Genomic DNA, 26,861 nt, shown 5'->3' with positions numbered 1-26,861 from the left:
GTCACTTTTTCTGGAGTAGGTGCATTCAAAAGCCATTGAAGGGCCGGGCGCGGTGGCTCACGCCTGAAATCCCAGCACTGTGGGAGGCCGAGGCAGGCAGATCACGAGGTCAGGAGATCGAGACCACCCTGGCCAACATAGTGAAACCGCATCTCCACTAAAAATACAAAAATTAGCTGGGTGTGGTGGCAGGCACCTGTAATCCCAGCTACTTGGGACGCTGAGGCAGGAGAATTGCTTGAACCTGGGAGGCGGAGGTTGCAGTGAGCCGAGACTGCGCCATTGCACTCCAGCCTGGGTGACAGAGCGAGAAAAAAAAATTTTCCTTTTCTTTTTTTTTTTTTAAAGCTTCGACCCGTCACCACCACATTTACTCACTTAGACTGGGCTCTGCACTAGTAACACCTTAAATTTGTATAAACATGTAGTTTAATAAGTTTTCTTACTTTTTATTTCACTGGTAAATGAATGAAGGCAATAAAGGGATATTATTTCCACATGGCAGACAGGGAAAATGAAGTACAGAGCCATGACTGACGCCCATGTTTCCGCAGCACAGTGGGTGACAGTCCCACTGGGACAAGTTGCTAATTTCTAGGCGGGGGCTTTTTATCTTATTTTTGAGGCGGACTCACTTTGTCACCCAGACTGGAGTGCAGTGGCCCAGCCTCAGCTTACTGCAACCTCCGCCTCCCAGGTTCAAACGATTCTCCTGCCTCAGCCTCCTAAGTAGCTGAGATTATGGGCACACACAACCACGCCTGGCTAATTTTTGTATTTTTAGTAGAGACAGTGTCTTGTCGTGTTGGCCAGGCTGGTCTCGAACTCCTGACCTCAAGTGATCCTCCCGCCTCTGCCTCCCAAAGTGCTGGGATTACAGGCGTGAGCCTCCATGCCCTGCCAGCTGGGGCTCTTTCACTAGGTAAGTGGCTTATCTGGTTTGCTTTTCCTGCCAGTTCTCTCTCACCAAAAAGCAAGACTTCTGCTTTCATCTCTTGGTGAAGAAAAAAGAGAGGGAGGCAGAATTTTGCCGTTAATCATCCTGCACTGTTGTTTCCAGCAGTAATTCCCCTGAATTAGCTGTCAGACATCTCCTTAGGAATTTTAACACACACCACAGGCTCCTTCTCACTACAGAGCCTTCAGGTGGCCGGTTCTCCTCTGCTGAAATGCCTTCATCCTTCCTCTTCATGAGCCCACATCCATCCCAGTCTGCAGACATCTTCCACGTCACGTTCCTACCTGACCCCACTCCGCCCCACGAGGACTCTGATTCAACCATGCTGACCAACAGTCTATGATGTGCCAGTCATTGCTTTTAGGGTCTTCTAGACCCTAAAAGAGGTATTTTTGGAATGAGGTATTTTTATTCCCATTTTATTTTTTGAGAAGGAGTCTTGCTGTGTCTCTCAGCCTGGAGTGCAGTGGCACAATCTCAGCTCACTGCACCCTCTGCCTCCCGGGTTCAAGCGATTCTCCTGCCTCAGCCTACTGAGTAGCTGGGATTACAGGTGCCTGCCACCACACCCGGCTAATTTTCGTATTTTCAGTAGAGATGGGGTTTCACCACGTTGGTTAGGCTGGTCTCGAACTCTTGACCTCAAATGATACGCCCGCCTCAGCCTCCCAAAGTGCTGAGATTAGAAGTGTGAGCCACCGTGCCCAGCCTTTATTCCCATTTTAGAGCTGGTACAACCCAGGCTCAGGAAAGTTGAGAACTCCAGCTTCTTGGCCCTCCAGGCTTTGTGCTCTTTTCTTTTCCCCACAGCTCATGGTATCTTTTTCCTTGCCAACCTCCTTCCCTTTATGAAACTTCTAGTATTTCTGTGTACGATGCAGAAGAACTGCAAGAGTTTTAGTTCCAGGATGAGGTAAGCCTCATGGAATAGTTTGTGGAGGGTTGGAAATTAAATAATTTCCAATAATAATTTCGAATAATTAGGCCAGGCTCGGTGGCTCACGCCTGTAATCCCAGCACTTTGGGAGGCCAAGGCAGGCAGATCATGAGGGCAGGAGTTCACGACCAGCCTGGCCAACATGGAGAAACCCCGTCTCTATTAAAAATACAAAAAATTAGCCGTGCGTGGTGGCACGTGCCTGTAATCCCAGCTACTCGGGAGGCTGAGGCAGGAGAATCGCTTGAACCCAGGTGGAGGTTGCATTGAGCCGAGATGGCGCCACTGCACTCCAGCCCGGGTGACAGAGTAAGACTGTTTAAAAATAAATAAATAAATAGTAAAAGTGTTAATAAGTGGACTTTAATTGCAGTGTCTATTAATACTAATAACAGCATAAAAATAAAAATATAATTGATAGCCTCTTTAGTGTCACGTTTATGGTTTTATTTTAGTGAATATAAATTTTTGAGATTTGAATTTTCATGTCCAAATGGTCCTGGCCTCTAAATGTCTCCTAAACATATTTTTCTTTCTTTTCTTTCTTTCTTTCTTTCTTTTTTTTTTTTTTTTTTGAGACAGAGTCTTGCTCTGTTGCCCAGGCTGGAGGGCAGTGGTGTGATCTCAGCTCACTGCAGCCACCCCCCTCCCGGGTTCAAACGATTCTCCTGCCTCAGCCTCTGGAGTAGCTGGGACTACAGGTGTGCACCACCACGCCAGACTAAATTTTGTATTTTTAGTTGTGATGGGGTTTTATCATGCTGGCCAGGCTGGTCTTGAACTCCTGACCTCAGAAGATCCACCTGCCTCAGTCTCCCAAAGTGTTGGGATTACAGGGATTAGCCATCGCATCTGGCCGCCTAAACCTATGTCCTCCATGAGGCTATAAGATTTTCACCTGCAAATACCAGCATTGTTTGTTTCTTTTTAAAAGATACTTCAGTCAAGGAATGGCAGAAAGCCAGGCATGTTAGCTCATGCCTGTAATCCCAGCACTTTGGGAGACCGGAGGCAGGAGGATTGTTTGAGCCCAGGAGTTCAAGACTAGTCTGGGCTACATAGCAAACCCTGCGTCAAATTAAAAATAAAAAATAAATAGGCTGGGCATGGTGGCTCATGCCTGTTATCCCAACATTTTAGGAGGCCAAGGTGGGCAGATCACCTGAGGTCAGGAATTCGAGACAAGCCTGGCCAACATGATAAAATCCCATCACTCCTCAAAACACAAAAATTAGCCTGGCGTGGTGGCACACACCTGTAGTCCCAGCTACTTGGGAGGCTGAGGCAGGAGAATCGCTTGAATCCGGAGGCAGAGGTTGCAGTGAGCCCGAGATCATGCCACTGTACTCCAGCCAGGGTGACAGAGCAAGACACTGTCTTAAAAATAATAATGATAAAAATAAATAAAATTAATAATTAAAGAAATAAAGAAGGAACACCACAGGGGAGCAGGCCTGGTGTCTGAATGTTAAGGTAGGCCCTCTGTGGATGTGCATCCTTAACCTTTTCCTGATTAGATCATTAAAGGTGCAGCAATGCTCCTGCTCATATGACTTTTTTTTTTTTTTTTGAGATGGAATCTTGCTCTGTCGCCCAGGTTGGAGTGCAATGGCACGATCTTGGCTCACTGCAACCTCCGCCTCTTGGGTTCAAGCGATTCTTCTGCCTCAGCCTCCTGAGTAGCTGGGATTACAGGCGCGTGCCACTATGCCTGGCTAATTTTTTTTGAAAATTTTTTAGTAGAGATGGGGTTTCACCATATTGGTCAGGCTGGTCTCGAACTCCAGACCTCGTGATCCGCTCACCTCGGCCTCCCAAAGTGTTAGGATTGCAGGCGTGAGCCACCGCGCCTGGCAACTCATATGACTTTTAAACACTTCTCTTTGGGGAGAGAGATTTTAGAGAATGGGAGTAAAGAGAAAGGCGGTGAGAATCCCAAGTACTTTCTCTATCTTAGAGCAGAAAAAATAAAGGGAAGAGTAAAAGCCCAAGGCCCACAAACGGATTTGCTTCTTAAAGGGCTGTTCTGTGTCCCTACGGGCCTGAAGGTCAGTTTATGTGCAATGCTTTTTAAGGTATGGGTTGCTTTCTTGCATTGTAGCTACTACCTCCCTGGCCTGCTGGTTACTGACCAGAGGGAGGGAGAGGGTGTGATTGTTTGGAAAGAGTTTAAACAGTGACAAGAATTGAATTTTATTTATTTGTTATTCATTGCACAATCCAATAACAGCGATGGCGATGAAAACGAAAGTTAATCTACAATCCTATCACCCTATTAAGTCACTTGTTTCTATTTTCCCTTTTATTCCCTCATGCATTAAACATTACGCAAAGCACTCCGCTAGTCTTGGTTAAAGTGCAGCTTGTATACATTCTGAATAAAAATTTGCATTTTGCTTTTCTTTTCCTTTTTGTATTTCTGAGGCTGCAAAATACATCTTCACAAGAGTGGCTTTAATAGTTACCTAACATTCCATCCTGCACGTACATTTCAAGGCACTGCCGCAGTGCAATATCCAACATTTAAGCGTCAACGCCAACAGATTGGACCTAGCACTGCAGGGACTGGAGGTTGGTCAAGGTCAGGCGGAGGCTGCCAGGCTACCAGGGTGGAGGAAGGCGCCGAGGCAGAGGCCAGTGCGCCCATCGCGCGGCTCCTCGGGGCACCTGCTGCCTTGGCGCCTTTTCCCTTGGCCTTCGCCTCGCCCGCAGCGCCCTCCGCAGACGGCCCCGCCCGCTGCGCGCGCATCCCCGCCCCCCGGGCGATCTGTCAGAGCACCTCGCGGAGCGTACGTGCCTCAGGAAGTGACGCACAGCCCCCTGGGGGCCGGGGGCGGGGCCAGGCTATAAACGGCCGGTTAGGGGCCGCCATCCCCTCAGAGCGTCGGGATATCGGGTGGCGGCTCGGGACGTAGGACGCGCTAGTGTGAGTGACTGCGGGCTTCTAGAACTACACCGACCCTCGTGTCCTCCCTTCATCCTGCGGGGCTGGCTGGAGCGGCCGCTCCGGTGCTGTCCAGCAGCCATAGGGAGCCGCACGGGGAGCGGGAAAGCGGTCGCGGCCCCAGGCGGGGCGGCCGGGATGGAGCGGGGCCGCGAGCCTGTGGGGAAGGGGCTGTGGCGGCGCCTCGAGCGGCTGCAGGTACACGGGGTCGGGCGGCTGTGCGCAGAGGCGTCCCTGCGCCTCTCGTCCCTTCGCCTCTCGTCCCTTCCCTTCTCTCTGCCTTCTTGCCCGCCTCCTCGGTCACAGAGCGACGAATGACGAGACCAGGTGTACCCCCACTGTCGCTCTCAGCCCCGGGGACTTCGGGTCCTCGCCCTTGAAGGCTGCAGGCCCTAGTGCGCCGGCTCCGAGCTGCGGGTCCGGGAGCGCGGGCGCAGCCAAGGTGCAGCTGCGCGGCGTGCGGCGCCGGGGGAACACGTGGCTGCTCCAGGAAGTCGCCCCAGGGAACGGCTGGGATTCGTGGGTGACCTTGGGCTCCTAAACCTTCGGTTCCCCGGGCTCCGGGCGGGCCCCGTTCTCACTGCGGAAGGGGACAAAGCTGTCCCCGATTCGGTTACTAGCGTGTTACAGGCATTAATTAGATACGGGTTTCTGTAAACTTACCCTTCGGCTCTGGTACAACCTGATCTTGCCATGCTCTGCCTGTTCGCCTTGTGTGTGGATTCTGTTTTCTCAAGGCAGAATCCGACTGAACGCCGCAGGTGTTCACATTAAGAATATTGCTAGCAGTTCTCACTACAAGACGGGAGCCATAGGAGTGACTTATTTGTGAAAGATACTTGGAGATTAGCGGTGTGGTCAGAGGGCTGTGCTGGATTGATGGGCGCCGGAGAGGCCGATTGTGTCACATTCTGCTGGACAGTTCTTTTAAGGTTGGGAGGGTGGGTAAGAAAATACATTCTGATTCGGCTCTTTTCGGATAACGCTTTCCCTCTGCTTACTGCTTGTAGAGACCTCACTTACCCGGGGGACTGGATTCTGCAGCTTTTTCCATTTTCTTCCCCGTTGATAAGAGGATTAAAGTAGGAAATTGTATTTGGCTACCCCATGCTTATATGCTAAGCTTACTGTGAAAATTAAGGTTAGGCTGTCTAGAGTACTTGTGGACCCTGCTGGTTCCCCCCGCCCCCCGGCCCTGAATTTTGGGTTACAATATGCTTCTCAAGAAAACTCAGAGTTAAGATAATTTTTGTCATCGATTTTGCAAGGTTATATATAGCATAGCATCCTTCAATTTCCTTTGGATGTTCTTATCAAGTAATGGTGGCTGTAAACCTAGCCTGTGTTGAAGATTGTTAGATAGACAGCAGTTTGGCTAACTCCGCCCTAAGGCGAGGCAGTTACTTGCCTCTGATAATGTATTTAAATGTCATGGAGCAAGATTCCCAGCTAAACCTGAATCGATCACAATGCTAGTTAAAAATGACCCTCGGCTGGGCGCATTGGCTCCCGCCTGTAATCCCAGCACTTTGGGAGGCCAAGGCAGGCGGATCACCTAAGGTCGGGAGTTCGAGTCCAGTCTGACTAACATGGTGAAATCCTGTCTCTACTAAAAACACAAAAATTAGCCGGGCATGGTGGCTCACGTCTGTAATTCCAGCACTTTGGGAGGCCGAGGCAGGTGGATCACTTGTGGTGAGGAGTGCGAGACCAGCCTGGCCAACATGGTGAAACCCCGTCTCTACGAAAAATACAAAAATTAGCTGGGCGTGGTGGTGCACACCTGTAATCCCAGCCACTCAGGAGGCTGAGGCTCGAGAGTCGCTTTAACCTGGGAGGCAGAGGTTGTAGTGAGCTGAGATCGTGCTACTGCACTCCAGCCTGCGCGACAGCGAGATGCCATCTCAAAAACAACAACAAAAAAACTCCCTACTAAACCAGAAGAGTGATGGGGATGGGAAAAGATTCCTGGTCCAATGTTTTCATTATATTTTTCATATCATTTGGAATCTCATGCATCAGGCATGCCCCAGTACTGTTAAAGACAATATTTTTACTCATTATCAGGTAGTTCAATACCAGTTATTACAGGATAGGGAAGTCAGTCAGAGAAGGCTTCATAGAGATGAAGCCTTGAGCTGAACCTGGAAGAAATGAGGAGGACCTCAAGGAACAGAGAAGAATGTTGGTGGGTAAAAACGGGCTGGATTCTGTCTGATTTTGGAGAAAATAGAGGGTAGTGAAGTTGTTAGGCAGTGAATGTGTTCCATTTCATGGTTCAAAACGTGGGGCTACGTTTTGCCTACCTGAGCTTCATTATTAATGTGAGAAATTGAATTGTTGTTTTCAGTCACCATTGAGAACACCAAAGATAACACAAGTAGCTTAGATTATTATTTATTTATTTATTTTTGACAGAGTTTCACGCTTGTTGCCCAGGCTGTAGTGCAATGGTGTGATCTCGGCTCCCCGCAACCTCCACCTCCTCCAGGTTCAAGTGATTCTCCTGCCTCAGCCTCCCCAGTAGCTGGGATTACAGGCATGCACCACCATGCCCGGCTAATTTTGTATTTTTTTAGTAGAGATGGGATTTCTCCATGTTGGTCAGGCTAGTCTCAAACTCTCAACCTCAGGTGATCTGCTCGCCTCGGCCTCCCAAAGTGTTGCTGGGATTACAGGTGTGAGCCACCATGCCCGGCCATCGCTTTGTGTTCTTAAAATTAATTTAAAACAAGAAAACTTGAGGAATGATGGTTCAGATGAGTGTTAAAACTTGCAAGATGTTTTTTCCTAGAAAAGGATGATTAAAATTGGTTCAGGGTGGGGCCTTCCAGTTCTGGCTCTAATGATTGGGTCCTTACTGTTCTGGTGGAGTGGTAGTGATAAGCTTTTTGTAACAGAAGGGGCAAAAGATTGTGCTTCTGGCTGGGCGCTGTGGCTCACGCCTTCGATTTCCTTGGGATGTTCTTATCAAGTAACTAATCTTAGCACTTTGGGAGGCCAGGTGGGTGGATCACCGTAGGTCAGAAGTTCCAGACCAGCCTGGCCAACATGGTAAAATCCCGTCTCTACTAAAAATACAAAAATTAGCTGGGCATGGTGGTGGGCACTTGTAATCCCAGCTACTCGGAGTCTGAGGTGGGAAAATGGCTTGAACCCGGGAGGGGGAGGTTGCAGTGAGCCGAGCTCCTGCCATTGCACTCCAGCCTAGGCAACAAGACCGAAACTCTGTCTCAAAAAAAAAAAAAAGATTATGCTTCTAAGAATATGGTCTATTGCATATGGACACTGGTTTTTAAAGCTTGAATTTAAAAAGAATTTTTTGTAATAGGTTTTAGAGCTTTTTCTTTTTCTTTTTTATTATTTTTTTGAGATGGAGTCTCACTCTGTCACCCAGGCTGGAGTGCAGTGGTCCCATCTCGGCTCACTGCAACCTCCACCTCCCGGGTTCAAGTGATTCTCCTGCCTCAGCCTCCCCAGTAGCTGGGATTACAGGTGCCCACCACCACGCCCATCTAATTTTTGTATTTTTAGTAGAGATGGGGTTTCACCACCTTGGCCAGGCTGGTCTCAAACTCCTGACCTCATGATCCACCTGCCTCGGCCTCCCAAAGTGTTGGGATTACAGGCATGAGCCACCGTGCCTGGCCAGAAAGCTTTTTCTTAATGCCAGTTATAATACCCTTTGCTTTACAATTTGCATATACCTCACAGCTTGCTTTGTGCCATGTGTGTGTTTAATATGCCCTAAGTGTACTCGTATATAGGAAAAGCTTTAAAATGGTATCCAATAAATGTCCATTTTGCAAATCTCCGGATAATGTCATTTTCAAGTATCTAGATGCCCTCAAACCAAATTAACTGGAAAATTCAGATTTCAGTTAAGGCCTTTAACTTAACTTAGGACTTTGATTACAGAGATGTATTTTGCTTTGACAAAAGTTAAGGTTAATGTCTTAAATTTCCAGAGATGATAACACAATTTCTATAACCCAGTAACCCATTTAACTTCGCTTAGATTATCAGTTTTCAGCCTTGAACAGGCCACTTAGTTTCTCTAATAACTGGCCTCTTCATCTGTAAAACAGCGTAATCTGTGTTTCGTGTTATCTTTTTGTGTCAAAGATCGAATCACTTGTAGGAACTATTCATTCAGTCAGGATCAGGATTTCTTCCCCTTCCCATTGGAGATGGTTTGTGGTATTTGTAGCATAACTGGTCTTGTCTGATTTAGTCTTAATTTTGTCTTTTTGTATGTGTCACTTTTCTTTTTTTTTTTGAGACAGAGTTTTGCTCTTGTTTTCCAGGCTGGAGTGCAGTGGCGCGATCTTGGCTCACTGCAAGCTCCGCCTCCTGGGTTCACACCATTCTCCTGCCTCAGGCTCCCGAGTGGCTGGGATTACAGGCGCCCACCACCACGTCCGGCTAATTTTTGTATTTTTAGTAGAGACAGGGTTTCTCCATGTTGGCCAGGCTGGTCTTGAACTCCTGACCTCAGGTGATCCACCCATCTCAGCCTCCCAAAGTGCTAGGATTACAGGTGTGAGCCACCCCGCCCGGCAGTATGTGTCACTTTTGTCTACTCAGAACATAGTGGTTCGTACCTATAATTGCAGCACTTTGGGAGGCCAAGGTGGGAGGATTGTTTGAGGCCAGGAGTTCAAGACCAGCCTGGGCAACATAGGGTGACCTTGTGTCTACAAAAAGAAAAAAAAAAGAATTACGTATATAACAAACTTTAAAAAGGATCCCACTTAATTTAGTTGTCATGTAAACTATGGTTATATACCTTTTCTAGAAAAGTGATAATGTATTTTAAAAATTTAATGTATCATTTAGCCTGGTAATAGAAAGCTCACTAATCTGATACAGTAGTATCTTTCTCAATAATTCTCTATTCTGATACCTAGGTTCTTCTGTGTGGCAGTTCAGAATGATGGATCAAGCTAGATCAGCATTCTCTAACTTGGTAAGATATTTTCAGTTGTATTTCTGTGTCTGCAAGAATGTGAAATATACAAGCATGACTTTAACTGAGTAAGCATGAAATAATAACCCCAATCTATTATCAGGTATTCATTTACATTTGAATTGGTAGTCTTGAGGCATAACTGATCTCACAAAGAGTTCAGCCTTCAGTAGGGTTAATTATGGAAAGTCTTGGAAGAATTCTCAGAGTGGTTCTGGGTGTGGTAGATGGGGACAGCTTAGTAGATAAGACGAATTAAAGCCCTGATCAAAATGTTTTAGTAGGAGAGGTAAAAAGCAAAGGCTTGTGGGGCGCTGTGGCTCATGCCTGTAATCCCAGCACTTTGGGAGGCTGAGGTGGGTGGATCACCTGTGGTCAGGAGTTCAAGACCAGCCTGACCAACATGGTGAAACTCGGTCTCTACTAAAAATACAAAAAAAAAAAAAAATTAGCTGAGTGTCATGGCGCATGCCTGTAGTCCCAGCTACTTGAGAGGCTGAGGCAGGAGAATTGCTTGAACCCGGGAGGCGGAGGTTGCAACGAGCTGAGATCACGCCATTGCACTCCAGCCTGGGCAACAGAGTGAGACTCCGTCTCAAAAAAAAAAAAAAAGCAAAGGCTGAATGAGGCCAAGTGTGGTGGCTCACTCCCGCAATCCCAGCAGTTTGGGAGGTGAGGCAGGAGGATCAGTTGAGGAGTTTGAGACTTGCTTGGGCAACGTAGCAAGCCCATCTCTATTTAAAAAAAAAATGAAATTTTAAGAAACATTGAGTAGACAGTATGAGTGAAAGCTGAAAGAACATACAAAAAGAACAGCCATCCAGGCCATGACGAGAAGGAGCCTAACTCTTAACACTCTGTCTAGACCTCAATTCTCTCTTATTTGTATTTATTTATTTATTTATTTTTATTTTATTTTTTGAGATGGAGTCTCAGCCTGGGCTCTGTTGCCCAGGTTGGAATGCAGTGTGCAATCTTAGCTCACTGTAACCTCCGCCTCCTGAGTTCAAGCGATTCTCCTGCCTCAGCCTCCTGGGTGGCTGAGATTACAGGCGTGCGACACCATGCCCAGCTAGTGGTTTGTTTTTTTTTTGAATTTTTAGTGAGAGGGGATTTCACCATGTTGGTCAGGCTTGTCTCAAACTTCTGACCATAAATGATCTGTCTGCCTCGGCCCCCCCCAGAGTGCTGGGATTACAGGCATGAGCCACTGTGTCTGGCCTATTCTCTCTTTTCTGTCTTCTATCTTATGCTTAGTCAGAATTTCTGCTTATTTATAACTTTGTTTTATTCTTGCTCCCTTGCTCCCACCAGCATCATGGTCTGGGTTACTGCATAGTATCCTGAACTGATTTGTGCCCCTAGTCCCAGCTACTCAGGAGGCTGAGGTGGGGGAATCAGTAGAGCCCAGGATTTTGAGGCTGCAGTGAGCTGTGATCACACCACTGTACTCCATCCTGGGAGAGAGAGGGAGACCTTGTCTCAAAAAAAAAAAAAAAAAAAAAAAATTTACAAAAAAGGAGAGACTGACTGAGAAGACCAGTGTGAACTAGCCCTTGACTGGGCCCAGGGAAGAGTGTTGGTTTGAAAGGAGAACACCCTGAGGAATATATAGCAAGTTATAGTAATGGCCCAATAACAAGCATATACCTAAACGAGTGTTTCCTAAACATTCCTGTGCCTGTTCTTCATCATGCCTTTTTCCGCAAAACAGTTTGGTGGAGAACCATTGTCATATACCCGGTTCAGCCTGGCTCGGCAAGTAGATGGCGATAACAGTCATGTGGAGATGAAACTTGCTGTAGATGAAGAAGAAAATGCTGACAATAACACAAAGGCCAATGTCACAAAACCAAAAAGGTGTAGTGGAAGTATCTGCTATGGGACTATTGCTGTGATCGTCTTTTTCTTGATTGGTGAGAATGACCAAACTTCAATGTTTTCTATAACCAACTCTGGGAAGTCTGTTATTTCAGCTCAGCATATAGTTATTTTGTACCTTTTTTTTTTTTTTTTTTTTTTTTTGGGGAGACAGAGGCTTACTCTCTTGCCTAGGCTAGAGTGCAGTGGCACCATGTTGGCTCACTGCAACCTCGGCCTCCCAGGTTTAAGCGATTCTCTGCCTTAGCCTCCTGAGTAGCTGGGACTATAGGCGCCCACAACCACACCTGGCTAATTTTTTTTTTTTTTGAGATGGAGTCTCACTCTGTGGCTCAGGCTGGAGTGCAGTGGCGTGATTTCGGCTCACTGCAATCTCTGCCTCCCAGGTTCAAGCAATTCTTCTGCCTCAGCCTCCTGAGGAGCTGGGACTACAGGCGTGCACCACCACACCTGGCTAATTTTTGTATTTTTAGTAGAGACGGGGTTTCACCATGTTGGTCAGGCTGGTCTCTAACTCCTGACCTCGTGATCTGCCCACCTCAGCCTCCCAGAGTGCTGGGATTACAGACATGAGCCACTTTCCCATCCACTTTATGCCTTTTTAAGTGCCACTAGGAAGACAATCATGAGTAGATTCTATACCTGTCATTGAATTTAATCTGGTTGGAAAGAGAGACCCATGAATTATTTCAATACGACGTGCAAGTGTTTTCTTTTTATTTATGTATTTTTTTGTTTGCTCCCACTCCACCAGGAAGCAAATGCTACGCTAGAAAATATCCGCAGGACACTGGCGGTGCAGCAGCTCAGTCTCATGTTTCAAGGGGGTCTTTTGGAAAAAACTACCTATGTTTTGAATAGGTAGCTATTTGAAATAAAGCTAGTATATAATTTATTAAGTGGTTTAAAGTATACAAAACTGAGATGCGTTATATACTTTAAAACTACTTAGAATTTGATGAAAACCAGTATTTTCAAGGCTTACCTGAAAATATTAACAGATTAACAGGGATAGATTACAAATGAAATTCTGAGTTCAGCTCTGGAACTTTGTCTCTTTAGGATTTATGATTGGCTACTTGGGCTATTGTAAAGGGGTAGAACCAAAAACTCAGTGTGAGAGACTGGCAGGAACCGAGTCTCCAGTGAGGGAGGAGCCAGGAGAGGACTTCCCTGCAGCACGTCGCTTATATTGGGATGACCTGAAGAGAAAGTTGTCGGAGAAACTGGACAGCACAGACTTCACCGGCACCATCAAGTGAGTGCCAGCTGCTGTGCAAGTATCTAGAAAAGTAATTCAGGAATTATGATAGGCCACGGGGAAACAATAATGGTGACACTGCAGGGAATGGCTTGTTAGAGAAGACAAGACTTGTCAAGTTTAGCTAAAGAGGGGAAGGGGCCTGTAAAAAACTGAAACTATACTGGTAGGGAAAAAGGTAGAACTTCTCTGGGGAGTCTCCTTTTTCTTAAAAAATTAATAGGCCCTTGATGTTTTCCCCATCTTTGTAGCTTATTGCTTGCTGTCATTCTCTGGCTCTGATTTTTCTTCTTAACCTCTTGTAACGTTGTACTAAGCTCTGCTTTGCTGACAAGGACATCAGTAGCTTTTCTCTGTTTTAGGAAGCAACACATGCCAGAAGTAGCCTTTTTCATCTCCTTGATCATGGGTAACTGCCTGCCTTAAGTCTCTAGGGCTTCTTAATTTCTGTGATACTCACCCATTAACCCCTAGGCCAGTCAGTATCCAGAGACAATGTCTCCCTCTGGTGGAGGCTGGAATACGGTGGCATGCTCTCATCTCACCGCAGCTTCATCCCCCTACCATAGCCTCCTGAGTAGCTGGGACTGTAAGCACGCAGCACCACACCCAGCTAATTTTTTTTTTTTTTTTTTTAAGAGATGGAGTCTCACCATGTCTCCCAGGCCGGTCTGTTCTTAGATTTTTATTTATTTACTTATTTATTGTGAGATGGAGTCTTACGTGTTGCCCAGGCTGTAGTGCAGTGGCACGATTTCAGCTCAGTGCAACCTCTGTCTCCCAGGTTCAAGCAATTCTCCTACCTCAGTCTCCTGAGTAGCTGAGATCACAGGCTTGTACCACCATGCTCTGCTAATTTTTGTGGGTTTTTTTTTTTTTTTTTTCCAGAAACGGGATTTCACCATGTTGGCCAGGCTGGTGTCTAACTCCTGACCTCAGATGATCCTCCTGTCTTGGCTCCCAAAGTGCTGGAATTACAGGATGAGGCACTGCACCTGGCCAAATTTCTATTTTATATTTATTTATTTATTTTATTTGTAATGGGCTTTCTGGCAAAAACTAGAAAGCATGCTAGACAAATTCTAAAAGAGCTGTAACACTTGTCCATAGAGTTTTACTATCTTTGCACATACATGCCTCTGTGCAAAGAATAAATTTATCTTTTCCTTTTTGCAAGCTTCCTACAGTTACAGTGGTACTATAATTCTTTAGTCTTAAGTTATGGCATTTTCTACTTCATCTAGTTGATGCTTTTGTGTTTATTTACTATACACCAGACCTTATGGGTAAAGTGAGAGTATAGTCCACCCCACAAAAATGTAAGAACTAATATGCTGAGTAAATAGAAAGAACTATGGGAGATCGGACCAAGGAGCAGTTCTGCTTCAGGGTATTCAGATGCTTCACAAGTAGGTGAGAATTGAAACTATGCACTCTGTTCAGCACAGTATTACTATCTTAGATTTTATAGTAGATCTGGAAGCTACTCATTTCCCCTAAAACTATCCTAAGCAGATACATTGTGTTATGATGAGGCTCTTGAAGGAGTGCTTTGTAGTGGGTAAAGAAGCTTTGAAGTTACAAGATTTGGGGCAAAATTTTTTTTCTTTTGTGATATTCTGGTCAGTCTAGAAGTTTTGGGTCACAGTTCATTTATCTGAATTATGAGGGATAATATTTTGCTTTCAAAACAATTTGTTTAATCCTTGACTTAAATGTTTATTTTAAAGTAAACTTAAGTTCATTTAAAAGGCATTTTCTCCTCCAGGCTGCTGAATGAAAATTCATATGTCCCTCGTGAGGCTGGATCTCAAAAAGATGAAAATCTTGCGTTGTATGTTGAAAATCAATTTCGTGAATTTAAACTCAGCAAAGTCTGGCGTGATCAACATTTTGTTAAGATTCAGGTCAAAGACAGGTATGTTGAAAGATGGTAAACTTATTTTTATACAAGTAGCTATTTTCAGGTGTGCTAAATATAGCAAAGACTTTTGGTTAGTGTTGTTGGTGTTTTTTTGAAATGGAGTCTCGCTCTGTTGCCCAGGCTGGAGTGCAGTGGCACAGTCTCTGCTCACTGCAGCCTCTGCCTTCTGGGTTCAAGTGATTCTCCTGCCTTAGCCTCCAGAGCAGCTGGGATTACAGGCGCACGCCACCACGCCCAGCTAATTTTTGTATTTTTAGTAGAGGTGGGATGGTCTCGAACTTTTGACCTCAGGTGATCAGCCCGCCTCGGCCTCCCAAAGTGCTGGGATTACAGGCGTGAGCCACCGCATGCGGCCCAAAGGTTTTTAAAATAAAAATCAAGCTTAAGATTTAGAGGTAAATTTCCTCAAGCCAAATAATGCAAGACATACTAAATGTAAGCTATTGTGTTTTTTGGAAGGATGACCTTAGGCTTATTTTAACTTAATCTTTTTAACAGCGCTCAAAACTCGGTGATCATAGTTGATAAGAACGGTAGCCTTGTTTACCTGGTGGAGAATCCTGGGGGTTATGTGGCGTATAGTAAGGCTGCAACAGTTACTGTAAGTAAGGCAAAACAGTGCATGAGACTCTTCCCTATTGAATCATTCAAAACTCATCTTTTCTGTTCTTAGGAGTTATAAATTTACCTGTAAAATGTAAATGATCATGAGATATTTTGGTTTTCAACCCTCTAATGACACAGTCAACATGCATTGTCTTCTCTCTCTAATCACTTTCCCCATGTCCTGTTTTATTTTTTCTTTATAGTACTGCTAGCAGCTGACATTATCTATGCCTTTGTTTCCATTAGAATGTGAGCCAGATGAAGAACCATGGGTTAGTTCTATTTACTGCCATGTTGCAGAGCTTTGGAGAATGGCTGACATACATAGTAGTATTTGCTAAACAAATGCATATCCTCCCTGTGGGGACAGATGTAAATATCCATCTTGGCTGGGGCCTAGTCTTAGCTTGATTCGTTAATGCTTGATCTTTTTCTATTTTTGTTTTGAGACAGGGTGTCACTCTGTTGCCCTAGCTGGAGTGCAGTGGCGTGAGCTTGGCTCACTGCATTCTCCACCACCACCCAGGCTCAAGTGAGCCTCTTGAGTAGCTGAGATGTCCAGTTAATTTTTATTTTTTATTTTATTATTATTATTATTATTATTTGGTAGAGACAGGGTTTTGCCATGTTGGCCAGGCTGGTCTTGAATTGAAACTCCTGGGCTCAAGTGATTCACCACCCTCAGCCTCCCAAAGTGCTGGGATTACAGGAGGAAGCTGCTTCGCCCAGCCCTTGATCTTTTTAAATTTAGGCAAATATAGTCAAATTAACACAGAAATAGAGAACAGATAGATAGAATAATTTTCAGCTTAAAAATCACATTCGTGGCTGGGCGTGGTGGCTCACGCCCGTAATCCCAGCACTTTGGGAGTCCAAGGTGGGCGGATCACCTAAGGTCAGAGCTACCAGCCTGGCCAACGTGGTGAACTCTACTAAAAATACAAAAATTAGCCAGGCGTGGTGGTGGGTGCCTGTAATCCCAGCTACTTGGGAGGCTGGGGCAGGAGAATCGCTTGAAGCCAGGAGGTGGAGGTTGCAGTGAGCGGAGATTGCGCCATTGCACTCCAGCCTGAGCAACAAAAGCGAACTTCCATCTCAAAAAAAAAAAAAAATCACATTTGTAAGTCAGGCTCTGGTGGATACCTTTGTAAGTCAGGGGCATCTCTAGTGGATACCTTTCGGGGCTGGTGCAGTTCTGTGTTGATTCCTTGCCTTTCTGGATACTTGTGCTTTATCCCTTTGCCTGGCTGCCTATAAGCCAGGAGTTTAGAGGTGGGTAGGTTGTTCTGTTAAAGAACATTGAAGATTTTTGTTCAACTTCAAGCTTTCTGTATTGAGGGCTTGCTTGTTAGTGTCAGTTTATGGCTGTTCATCTGGACTCTTATGAGCTTAGGAACATCATGACACATCTAAAGTTGGTGTATGCAAGTCACTTTGTTGTAATAGATGGTGTTTTAATTTTGGGACAGATTTATTATCAGACCTTTCAGTTAAAACCTATTTCTATGATGTCCTCAAGGCTAAGATTGTTCCAGGCCTCCAGTCCCATGACCAGCCTACATAGGCCTCTTTAATCTAAATGCCCTTCAGATGAAAGGCAGCATGGGATAAAAGCATGAAAGACATAGGAGGCCAAAAATCTTGATTTTATTCCAATAGCTCTGACCTAAAAGTTGTAAAGTTTTTTAGAACTCATGTCTTTTTTAGGCCTTGGCCTCCTTTTATCTCTTACTTGGGTTGCCTGTCTTAGGTTTGATATATAACACTCTTCTGTCTCAAGATTTTAGAGCTGTTCCGATACCATAATGCTCATTAAATCTAATGTCTTTGTTCTAGGGTAAACTGGTCCATGCTAATTTTGGTACTAAAAAAGATTTTGAGGATTTACACACTCCTGTGAATGGATCTATAGTGATTGTCAGAGCAGGGAAAATCACCTTTGCAGAAAAGGTGAGTATGAGTTATTATAATATTAAATACAGTACTTTTGGTATCTTACTCTTCAGGTAAGTGATATTTCTTGTTAATATTTTTACATTCTGAAAATCAGCAATCTTAAACTCTCATACCAGATAATATAATTTATTAAAATGCTCAACAAATGAAGTAAGTTCCACTTACCTAATCAGAAGTGGTTAAGTGAAAGCTATTTCTCTGTATAACTCAGTTTTACGCATATACAGAATTCAGCTAAAAGCATGTTTTATAAAAAGGAAAATTAATAGTCAAACATACACAAGGAACTAGAGTGGAACATATCAAAAGACAGTGGTGATTTCTGCATTTTTAAAAAAGTGGCAGGGCTCACACCTGTAATCCCAACACTTTAGGAGGCTGAGGTGGGAGGACTGCTTGAGCCCTGGAGGTTGTGAGATGTGACTCGTGCCACTCCAGCCTGAGTGACAGTGAGACTCAAAAAAGTGGTTGTCTTAGATGGGTTTTTGTTGTTTTTCTTTTCTTTTTTTTTTTTTTTTTTTGAGACGGAGTCTCTTGTCACCCTGGCTGGAGTGCAGTGGCGTGATCTCAGCTCACTGCAACCTCCGCCTCCCGGGTTCAAGTGATGCTCCTGCCTCAGCCTTCTGAGTAGCTGGGATTACAGGTGCCCACCACCACCATGCCTGGCTAATTTTTGCATTTTTAGTAGAGACAGGGTTTCACGACGTTGGCCTGGCTGGTCTTGAACGCCTGATGTCAGGTGATCCACCTGCCTTGGCCTCCCAGATTGCTGGGATTACAGGTGTAAGCCACCACTCCTGGCCTTTGTTATTCTTTTTTTTTTTTTTTTTTTGAGAGGGAGTTTTGCTCTTTCGTCCAGGCTGGAGTGCAGTGGCGCAATTTCGGCTCACTGCAACCTCTGCCTTATGGTTTTAAGCGATTCTCCTGCCTCAGCTTCCCAAATAGCTGGGAATACAGGCGCCAGCCACTGCGCCCAGTTAATTTTTGTATTTTTGGTAGAGACAGGGTTTCACCATGTTGGCCAGGGTGGTCTCGAACTCCTGAGCTCGTGATCCCCCTGTCTCAGCCTTGCAAGGTGTTGGGATGACAGGCGTGAGCCACCACTCCCGGCCCGTTATTCTTATTTTGCAAATAAGTGAGTTAATTTTTCAGGAAGCAATTAATAAATTACCAGATAAACAATTTGAAATATTTGGAAGTATTATAAGTTTAGTCCTCTGTAACCATTTGGCCTTTAGCATAATGTCCAGGATGTATTCTCATTTCGTATGATCAGATCTTCATTTTCTGAGCTTTATATGTTTTCTTTTAGGTTGCAAATGCTGAAAGCTTAAATGCAATTGGTGTGTTGATATACATGGACCAGACTAAATTTCCCATTGTTAACGCAGAACTTTCATTCTTTGGACATGTGAGTTATTTCTTGAGTAAATCACCGTTTTGAGTTCCTTGAGTTGTTCTTGGATTCCTGTATTAGCAGAAATAGCACTGTGTCTTCCTTAACCGCTCTTTTTTCTGGGAGGGCGTTAGCAGTAAGCAAGAAGATAGATTACATTGACTTTGAGGCTTTATTATTTGTTGCTAAAAGTACTTTGTCAATAGTGCCTTGAATTTGAGAATTTCCATATGCCATGAAAACAGGAGTCACATTGTAGAGCCACTCAGATTTTTGAGGCTTCAAGTTGGTAAACTAAGGTTGGGCTGCAGCCTTATACCAAACCTGAATCTTAAAGAGAGGTTTTGAGGAAGTATGTGATGGAGTGAATTGCTCTTTTGTTTTCCTAGGCTCATCTGGGGACAGGTGACCCTTACACACCTGGATTCCCTTCCTTCAATCACACTCAGTTTCCACCATCTCGGTCATCAGGATTGCCTAATATACCTGTCCAGACAGTCTCCAGAGCTGCTGCAGAAAAGCTGTTTGGGTAAGTTTTTATTTGAAAGCGGTCTTGCATAGTGAGGTTTTATGATTAGGGAAGAACGGTAATATGTTGATTAAAATGTTAAACATGATGATAATTTTCCACATTTGGGAATTTGGAGGATGGTTAGCTGTTACCTTGGTACAGATAAAAATGAATTTTTCTCTATAAAGAGATCTTAATAATGGACTTTGGACTTATAAACACAGGAGAATAAGGAGACTTATAAACCCAGTGAATTCCTTGTGTAAGATTCCTGGCATAGCTTCTGCTCAAGTACTTCTGTGCTGAAGCACGATGCCTATAGCAGCCCATTCAGTTAGTAGAGAGAATCTGTTAGAATTCATATTGGGATAAAATCCTATTCCCCGAAACATCCATTTGTCTGGATTTTTCTTCTAAGCAATACGGTATGATTCCAGTTACCTTGTCTATAGATTGAGAAGCCTTGCTTCTTACGATGGTTTCCAGAGAAACCATTTATGGTTGTGGCTCGCTCCTCTGGATATCCTCCCTGTAACGTTAGTGTCTCTCTTTAAAAACAGAGCCCAGTTCCATTAGAGTACGTAGCATTAATTTTGATTTGGATGTGGACATATTTATCATTTCCTGTTATTACAGGATGGAGATCTAGTTTCAGGCCTTTATGAAAGCATTTATCTCCTGTATGACATAGGTTCTCTGATCCTGTTTCTTTAACATAATTGGATAGTGAAAATATATTCTACTTGATAGTCTCAAATGAAGAACATCTGTATATAAGGAGTATATGAAATACCATGACTGTTGATCATGCTGAGAGGCCTTTAGCATAGGGGAGTGTGTAACATACCATGACTATTGATAACGCTAAGAGGCATTTAGCATAGGTGATTTTTTTGACTCATTCTGCCTACCACCTACAAATCGTAACCAACCTGTGAAGCCAGCGTCCCATCTTATCCTTATGTAGTAGGGGAGTAATAATGTTTCAACCTATATTTATGTAAGTAAGCCCCCTTAGGAGCAGCTATTATTTGGGTAACACAGAGGAATTAGATAGGGGAAGCACAGGATTTTTTTTTTTTTTTTGACAGTCTCACTCTGTTGCCCAGGCAGGAGTGCAGTGGCGTGATCCTGGCTCACTGCAACCTCCACCTCCTGGGTTCAAGGAATTCTGCCTCGGCCTTCCAAAGTGCTGGGATTACAGGCGTGAGCCACCGCACCCAGCTGAGGAATACTTTTTATAACTGAGCTAAGAATGTGTACTATCCTTGTTAGTGGTGACAGTTGGGAAACATAAAAATGTATTAATATTCTTTTATATATTAGAAGAACTTCATTTTGAGTCCATCTTGGTATGTATTCCAAATATAAACTACGTAAGTATGTCTGGCAGAAAGGCATAGTTAGAGAAGTGTTTTAAAATATTGCTTAATTAATGGTTTCCAATTGGCTGCCTGCAGATCAAAGTAAGACGCAAATGGTTCACTACTAGAGAGTAAGTTTTTTTTTGTTTTTATTTTGTTTTGTTTTGTTTTGTTTTTTTTGAGACAGGACTTGTGCTCTGTTGCCCAGGCTGGAGTGCAGTGGCGTGATCTCGGCTCACTGCAGCCTCCGCCTCCCAGGTTCAAGCGATTCTCCTCCTCATCCTCCTTAGTAGCTGGGATTACAGGCGCATGCCACCATGCCCAGTTAATTTTTGTATTTTTAGTAGAGTCGGGGTTTCACCATGTCGGTCAGGCTGGTCTTGAACTCCTGACCTTGTGATCCACCTGCCTCAGCCTCCCAAAGTGCTGGGATTACAGGGGTGAGCCACTTCGCCGGGCTGAGAGTAAGTTTTGTTTATATGTCCTCTTAATCTGTAACTTCACTGGACAGGAGTAAACCCTGGGCAAGGAACAATAACTCAGAACTTACGCCTGCTTTCTGATTCTAGGAATATGGAAGGAGACTGTCCCTCTGACTGGAAAACAGACTCTACATGTAGGATGGTAACCTCAGAAAGCAAGAATGTGAAGCTCACTGTGAGCAATGTGCTGAAAGAGATAAAAATTCTTAACATCTTTGGAGTTATTAAAGGCTTTGTAGAACCAGGTGAAGACTGCCCCCCCCCGCCTCCGCTTTTTTTTTGTTTTCTGTTCCTAAGGATGTGGCTAGAGAAGGAGGGAGTGTAGGAATGCTGGCTTGGCTTGGTTTTATGAAGTGCTCAATCTTGTCTGTCCTAAAGTTAATTGTTTATGTGTCAGTTTCTTTTTTTTTTTTGAGAAGGAGTTTCACTCTTGTTGCCCAGGCTGGAGTGCAGTGGTGTGATCTCGGCTCACTGCAACTTCCGCCTCCCAGGTTCAAGCCATTCTCCTGCCTCAGCCTCCCCAGTAGCTGGGATTACAGGCATGCGCCACCACGCCTGGCTAATTTTGTATTTTTAGTAGAGACAGGGTTTCTCCATGTTGGTCAGGCTCCATGAGGTCAGAGCTCCTGACCTCAGGTGATCTGCCTCCCTCAGCCTCCCAAAGTGCTGGGATTACAGGCGTGAGCCACCGCGCCCAGCCTATGTGTCAGTTTTATTGGGAGGTAATAAGGCCCTAGGAAATTCTTGTTAAAAATTGACCATTATGACTAGAAAATCTATTCTAAGTTATTGACTAGACCAGTGATAAGCAAATTTCTTAAGGGGGCAGATAATAAACCTTTTGCAGGCTATACAGTCTCTCTTTTAGCTGTTCAACTCTGTGGGAGCAAGAAAACAGGCACAGACTGTGTGTAGTGAATGGGCATGCGGGCTGTAGTTTGCCAGTCCCTGGAGTTAACTTTAAATGCAATCAAATAGCCAGCACTTACTAAGAAATAAGTCCTTGGACTTAAGTAGTCAGTAAATTTAATTAGTAGTGTAGGAAAAAAGTAGCTCTACTAGTAAGGTGAAATTAATATTCTCATGTGAATTTTTAATTCCCAGAGTTTTTAGTCAGATTTGAAGTAAGGCTCTTTTATCCTTAATACATATACTGTGCTTTTACCTTTCTACTGATGTGCTAATTCTAGAAAAGTTTAGAAGCTGATTATATAAGTTCTTTCTTCCTCTTTTTTCTTTTTTAAAGATCACTATGTTGTAGTTGGGGCCCAGAGAGATGCATGGGGCCCTGGAGCTGCAAAATCCGGTGTAGGCACAGCTCTCCTATTGAAACTTGCCCAGATGTTCTCAGATATGGTCTTAAAAGGTAGAGTACAAATTTTGATTCCTTTGAATATTGGTGCACTGCATACAGTTCTAGATGTTATACTGTGCTTTGCTCACTTTGCCTGCATTCCTGTGGTTCTCATGCTAGACTCTAGTTCTTAAATACAAGGCAGATTGTCTTTTGTTGTAGCTGCCTTTTCCTTTGAAACAGCTTTCCATAAAGTGTCTTAACTGTGCTAGAAATCACCAGTTTCTTTGAGACAGCGGAGTTACTGAGCCCTAGTGCTTAGTGTGGTGGATCCAGAGTGATAAGGTGGATCATAGTCCCTAAGCAATCTATTTGAAAGCAGTAGCATACCTCTCTACTCATGTACTGAGGCCTAACAGCTATTGAAATTTTGTTCTGTTTATTCATTTATTCATTTTTTGAGACAGAGTTTCACTCTGTTGCCCAGGCTGGAGTGCAGTGGTGTGATCTCACTCAGCTCACTGCAACCTCTGCCTCCCGACTTCAAGCAATTCTCCTGCCTCAGCCTCCTGAGTAGCTGGGATTACAGGCACCCACCACCACACCCAGCTAATTTTTGTATTTTTACTAGAGACAGGGTTTCGCCATGTTGGCCAGGCTGGTCTCCTGACCTCAAGTGATTCACCCGCCTCAGCCTCCCAAAATGCTGCTAGTGAGCCACCGTGCCCTGCCTCTTTTGTTTATTTTTGAGCCTTTCTGTCCTACTTTCCACTCTTTCACACTCCTACCCACCCACACATTCAAAATCACGTCACATTCTTGAATCTTTGGGTCATAGGGCAAACTGCAGTGCTTAACTTTAATACAGAGTACATTAATGGAGAAAAAGATACAGTGAGGGAAGTGGGAGGGATGGAGGGCAGCGTGATACATGTAACCTCAAAAGGTGCTGTCACAAATGTAGTTTCTCTGCAAACTCTTCTTGTAACTTAAATTTGTGAATTTTTATTTTATTTTAGAATTATTTTTTAAAAATCCAATGTTTGGATTTACCTCTATGAAGATTTTTCTCAAGATGTGCATCATCATGCTTACACTGTTTTCAGTGATCTCTGGGTCCAGAAGTTAAGGAACTCCAAGAATGAAATTGTGAAAGGGTGACTACTGGCCCCTGCTATGTACTCAAAATCTTATTTGCAGATCTCCTATCTTGCTCTTTGTAGGTTACTTTAAAAAAAAAATTATTCCTATTCTTTTATTCTTTTACCTGGGGTCTCAAAAAAAGATTTTGTTAGTATTTTTTTTTCTTTTTTGGCTCAGAAAAAAAAGATTTTGGAATCTGCTATCTTGGAATTAGACCTTCTGATTCATCTTAAGTGGGATACCTTCCATCCTTGTCTGTGTATAACCTTTCCTAAGGTAAAGCTAACTTTCTTCTCTTTCAGATGGGTTTCAGCCCAGCAGAAGCATTATCTTTGCCAGTTGGAGTGCTGGAGACTTTGGATCGGTTGGTGCCACTGAATGGCTAGAGGTATTCTTTATCATCCATTCCCATATCGGACACGAGCTTGTGGGCTTAGGCTGTTCTCCAGAAGTGATGTTTTTATAGGTTTGATTTTACCACTTTTGCCTTTGCGTTTAGTCTCAATAGAGTCCAGAATTGAAAATGAATCCCTAATGCTACTGTATGTGATAAATAAACAGATTTATACTTATTAGTGTTTTCCCTTCTCTTCTAGGGATACCTTTCGTCCCTGCATTTAAAGGCTTTCACTTACATTAATCTGGATAAAGCGGTTCTTGGTAAGTATCCCTTTCATTAGCTGTTTATGAATTCAGGTAAACTTTTTTGAGATGGAGTTTTGCTCTTGTCGCCCAGGCTGGAGTGCAATGGCACGATCTCGGCTCACTGCAACCTCTGTCTCCCAGATTCAAGCGATTCTCCTGCCTTAGCCTCCTGAGTAGCTGGGATTACAGGTGCTCACTACCACACCCAGCTAATTTTTTGTATTTTTAGTAGAGACGGGCTTCACTATGTTGGCCAGGATGGTCTCGAACTCCTGACCTCAGGCGATCTGCCTGCCTTGGCCTGGGATTACAGATGTGGGCCACTGTGCCTGGCCAGATAAACTACTTTGAAGTGGAAGAAAGCTTTTTTTTTTTGAGACAGGGTCTCACTGTATTGCCCAGGCTAGAGTGCAGTGGCACAATCTTGGCTCACTGCAGCCTTGACCTCCTGGGCTCAGGTGATCCTCCCACTTCAGCCACCTGGCTAATTTTTTTTGTAGAGATGGGGTTTTGCCATGTTGCCCAGGCTGGTGTCAAACTCCTGAGTTCAAGCATTCTACTTCAGCTGCCCAAAATGCTGCGGTTACAGGCATGAGCCATTGCCCTCAGCCTATATCTTAACCTTCCTTTAAATAGTCTGTCAAGTTACACAGTGAGCACAATTGCTTGTCTGGAGCAGTGGGTAGTTCTCAGTGTGTGGCCCCCAGATGAGTAGCATTAGGAACTGTTACGAATGCAAACTGTCATGTCTACCCCAGACCTTTGAGTCAGAAATGGGAGTGTTGGTCTAAAAACTGGGCTTTTTGGGCTGGGCGCAGTGGTGCACGCCTGTAATCCCAGCACTTGGGAGGCCAAGGCAGGCGGATCACCTGAGGTCAGGAGTTCGAGACCAGCCTGGCCAACATGGTGAAACCCCGTCTCTACTAAAAATACCAAAATTAGCCGGGTGTGGTGGCGAGTACCTGTCATCCCAGCTACTCAGGAGGCTGAGGTAGGAGAATCACTTGAACCCGGGAGGCAGAGGTTGCAGTGAGCCAAGATGGCGCCATTGCCCTCCAGCCTGGGCGACAGAGCGAGACTCCATCTCAAAAAAACAAACAAAAAAACTGGGCTTTTTTTTTGGCAACCCTTGGGGAATAAAAACCTATTATTTTCTTAAGGACAAAGTATCCTGAAGCAAAAAAACCCAAACAAATAAACAAAAAACTTTAACAAGCATTACAGGTAATTCTGATGGACTAAAGTTTTAGGACCATAAGTCTGGACTATATTGAGGTGAGAAGAAACTAAACTATGCCATATAGAATGGTACTTAGAGAGTAATTCACATCCTGTTACGTTGTGGCATCACTGATAGAAATATTGGATAATGAAACTTCTAGAAGAGTTTGAATGTTCACTGGCAGCAGAAAATTGACAAAAGGGTTTGAATGTTATTTAAAGTGCAGCTGTACATTCAACAGGAATGGGGTAAAAAAGAAAGTGCAGATGTAGCTGATGAGCTGAGAATAGTGAAATGTCTACATGGGGGAAAAAAGGAAAGAGTTACAATTAAACCTCTCTAGGTTAGTTATTTCCCTGTTGTATGTTTGCCGCAAAATGTGCTGAGTATAGCAAGCATACTTATGTATAGCTCTAACCTGGGTGAACCAGAAAGTTAAACATGAAATTGCTAATGGGGGAGGCTGCACATGTGTGGGGGCAGTGGATTTATGGGACCTCTAGGTACCTTTCTCTTAGTTTTGCTGCTGAACCTAAAACTGGTCTGATTTTTTTTTTTTTTTTTTGAGACGGAGTCTCGCTTTGTCACCCAGGCTGGAGTGCAGTGGCGCCATCCCAGCTCACTGCAAGCTCCGCCTCCCGGGTTCATGCCATTCTCCTGCCTCAGCCTCCCGAGTAGCTGGGACTACAGGTGCCCGCCACCACACCCGGCTAATTTTTTGTATTTTTAGTAGAGACGGGGTTTCACTGTGCCAGCCAAGATGGTCTCGATCTCCTGACCTTGTGATCCACCCGTCTGGGCCTCCCAAAGTCCTGGGATTACAGGCGTGAGCCACCGTGCCCGGCCTAACTGCTCTGATATTTTTAAAAAAGGTGACTTGGATTAAAGTATGCAAACTCAAGGAGTAGTACGAGCCCACTTGAGTCAAGTTAGCTTAGTTGCTAAAGAGCTTGATACCAAAATTACTTTTGTTTACTTGATGAATGGGATAGTTGTTGCACAGGGCCACTGATCTAGATTACTGTCTTATTTGTCAAGTACTTATAGTTGTAGAAGTAGCAGTTTGAAAATTACCGGAATGGAGAAGGGGCAATGATAAAACAATTTATTTTCAGGTACCAGCAACTTCAAGGTTTCTGCCAGCCCACTGTTGTATACGCTTATTGAGAAAACAATGCAAAATGTGAGTATATACCTCATTACAAAAATGTATGACTTAATTTTTGTTGAATCAACCTGAGATAAAAAACACTGATATGTAAACCGTAGTCAGTAACAAAAAATAGGAATTGAGAATAAATTTTATAGCAGCGTTATTTAAGGGATACTTGCCTATTGAACCATATGAGATGAGGGCTCCAATCTTAA

At 44.2% G+C, this 26,861-nt stretch overlaps 1 protein-coding gene and 1 non-coding gene across 3 annotated transcripts in view; one reads left to right on the top strand and one right to left on the bottom strand.

The window, feature by feature from the left end:
• Positions 1 to 4,703: 4,703 nt before the first annotated feature.
• The window catches only part of TFRC (transferrin receptor), a 32,719-nt gene continuing 10,561 nt past the window's right edge, over positions 4,704 to 26,861 (top strand). The window contains exons 1-14 of one of the 2 annotated variants that reach the window (XM_034957961.3): positions 4,704 to 4,821; positions 9,750 to 9,808; positions 11,523 to 11,724; positions 12,752 to 12,947; positions 14,719 to 14,868; positions 15,373 to 15,475; positions 17,317 to 17,430; positions 18,749 to 18,847; positions 19,222 to 19,361; positions 21,277 to 21,434; positions 22,436 to 22,555; positions 23,929 to 24,014; positions 24,223 to 24,286; positions 26,609 to 26,676. In XM_034957961.3, the coding sequence (XP_034813852.1) occupies positions 9,773 to 9,808; positions 11,523 to 11,724; positions 12,752 to 12,947; positions 14,719 to 14,868; positions 15,373 to 15,475; positions 17,317 to 17,430; positions 18,749 to 18,847; positions 19,222 to 19,361; positions 21,277 to 21,434; positions 22,436 to 22,555; positions 23,929 to 24,014; positions 24,223 to 24,286; positions 26,609 to 26,676 (1,536 nt within the window). In that variant the 5' untranslated portion in view covers positions 4,704 to 4,821; positions 9,750 to 9,772. Of the gene's footprint in view, positions 4,822 to 4,861; positions 5,038 to 9,749; positions 9,809 to 11,522; positions 11,725 to 12,751; positions 12,948 to 14,718; positions 14,869 to 15,372; positions 15,476 to 17,316; positions 17,431 to 18,748; positions 18,848 to 19,221; positions 19,362 to 21,276; positions 21,435 to 22,435; positions 22,556 to 23,928; positions 24,015 to 24,222; positions 24,287 to 26,608; positions 26,677 to 26,861 lie in introns of those variants that run through there. The other variant, XM_003806407.5, reaches the window with a different exon arrangement.
• LOC112439424 (U7 small nuclear RNA) lies at positions 13,991 to 14,052 on the bottom strand. The gene has a single exon (XR_003027707.1). It is a non-coding gene; the product is annotated as a U7 small nuclear RNA (small nuclear RNA).

This window comes from Pan paniscus, chromosome 2, assembly GCF_029289425.2.
Source record: "Pan paniscus chromosome 2, NHGRI_mPanPan1-v2.0_pri, whole genome shotgun sequence".
NCBI lineage: Eukaryota > Metazoa > Chordata > Mammalia > Primates > Hominidae > Pan > Pan paniscus.
Note: the sequence above shows the minus strand (reverse complement) of the source record. Positions and strands in the feature narration are given on the sequence as shown.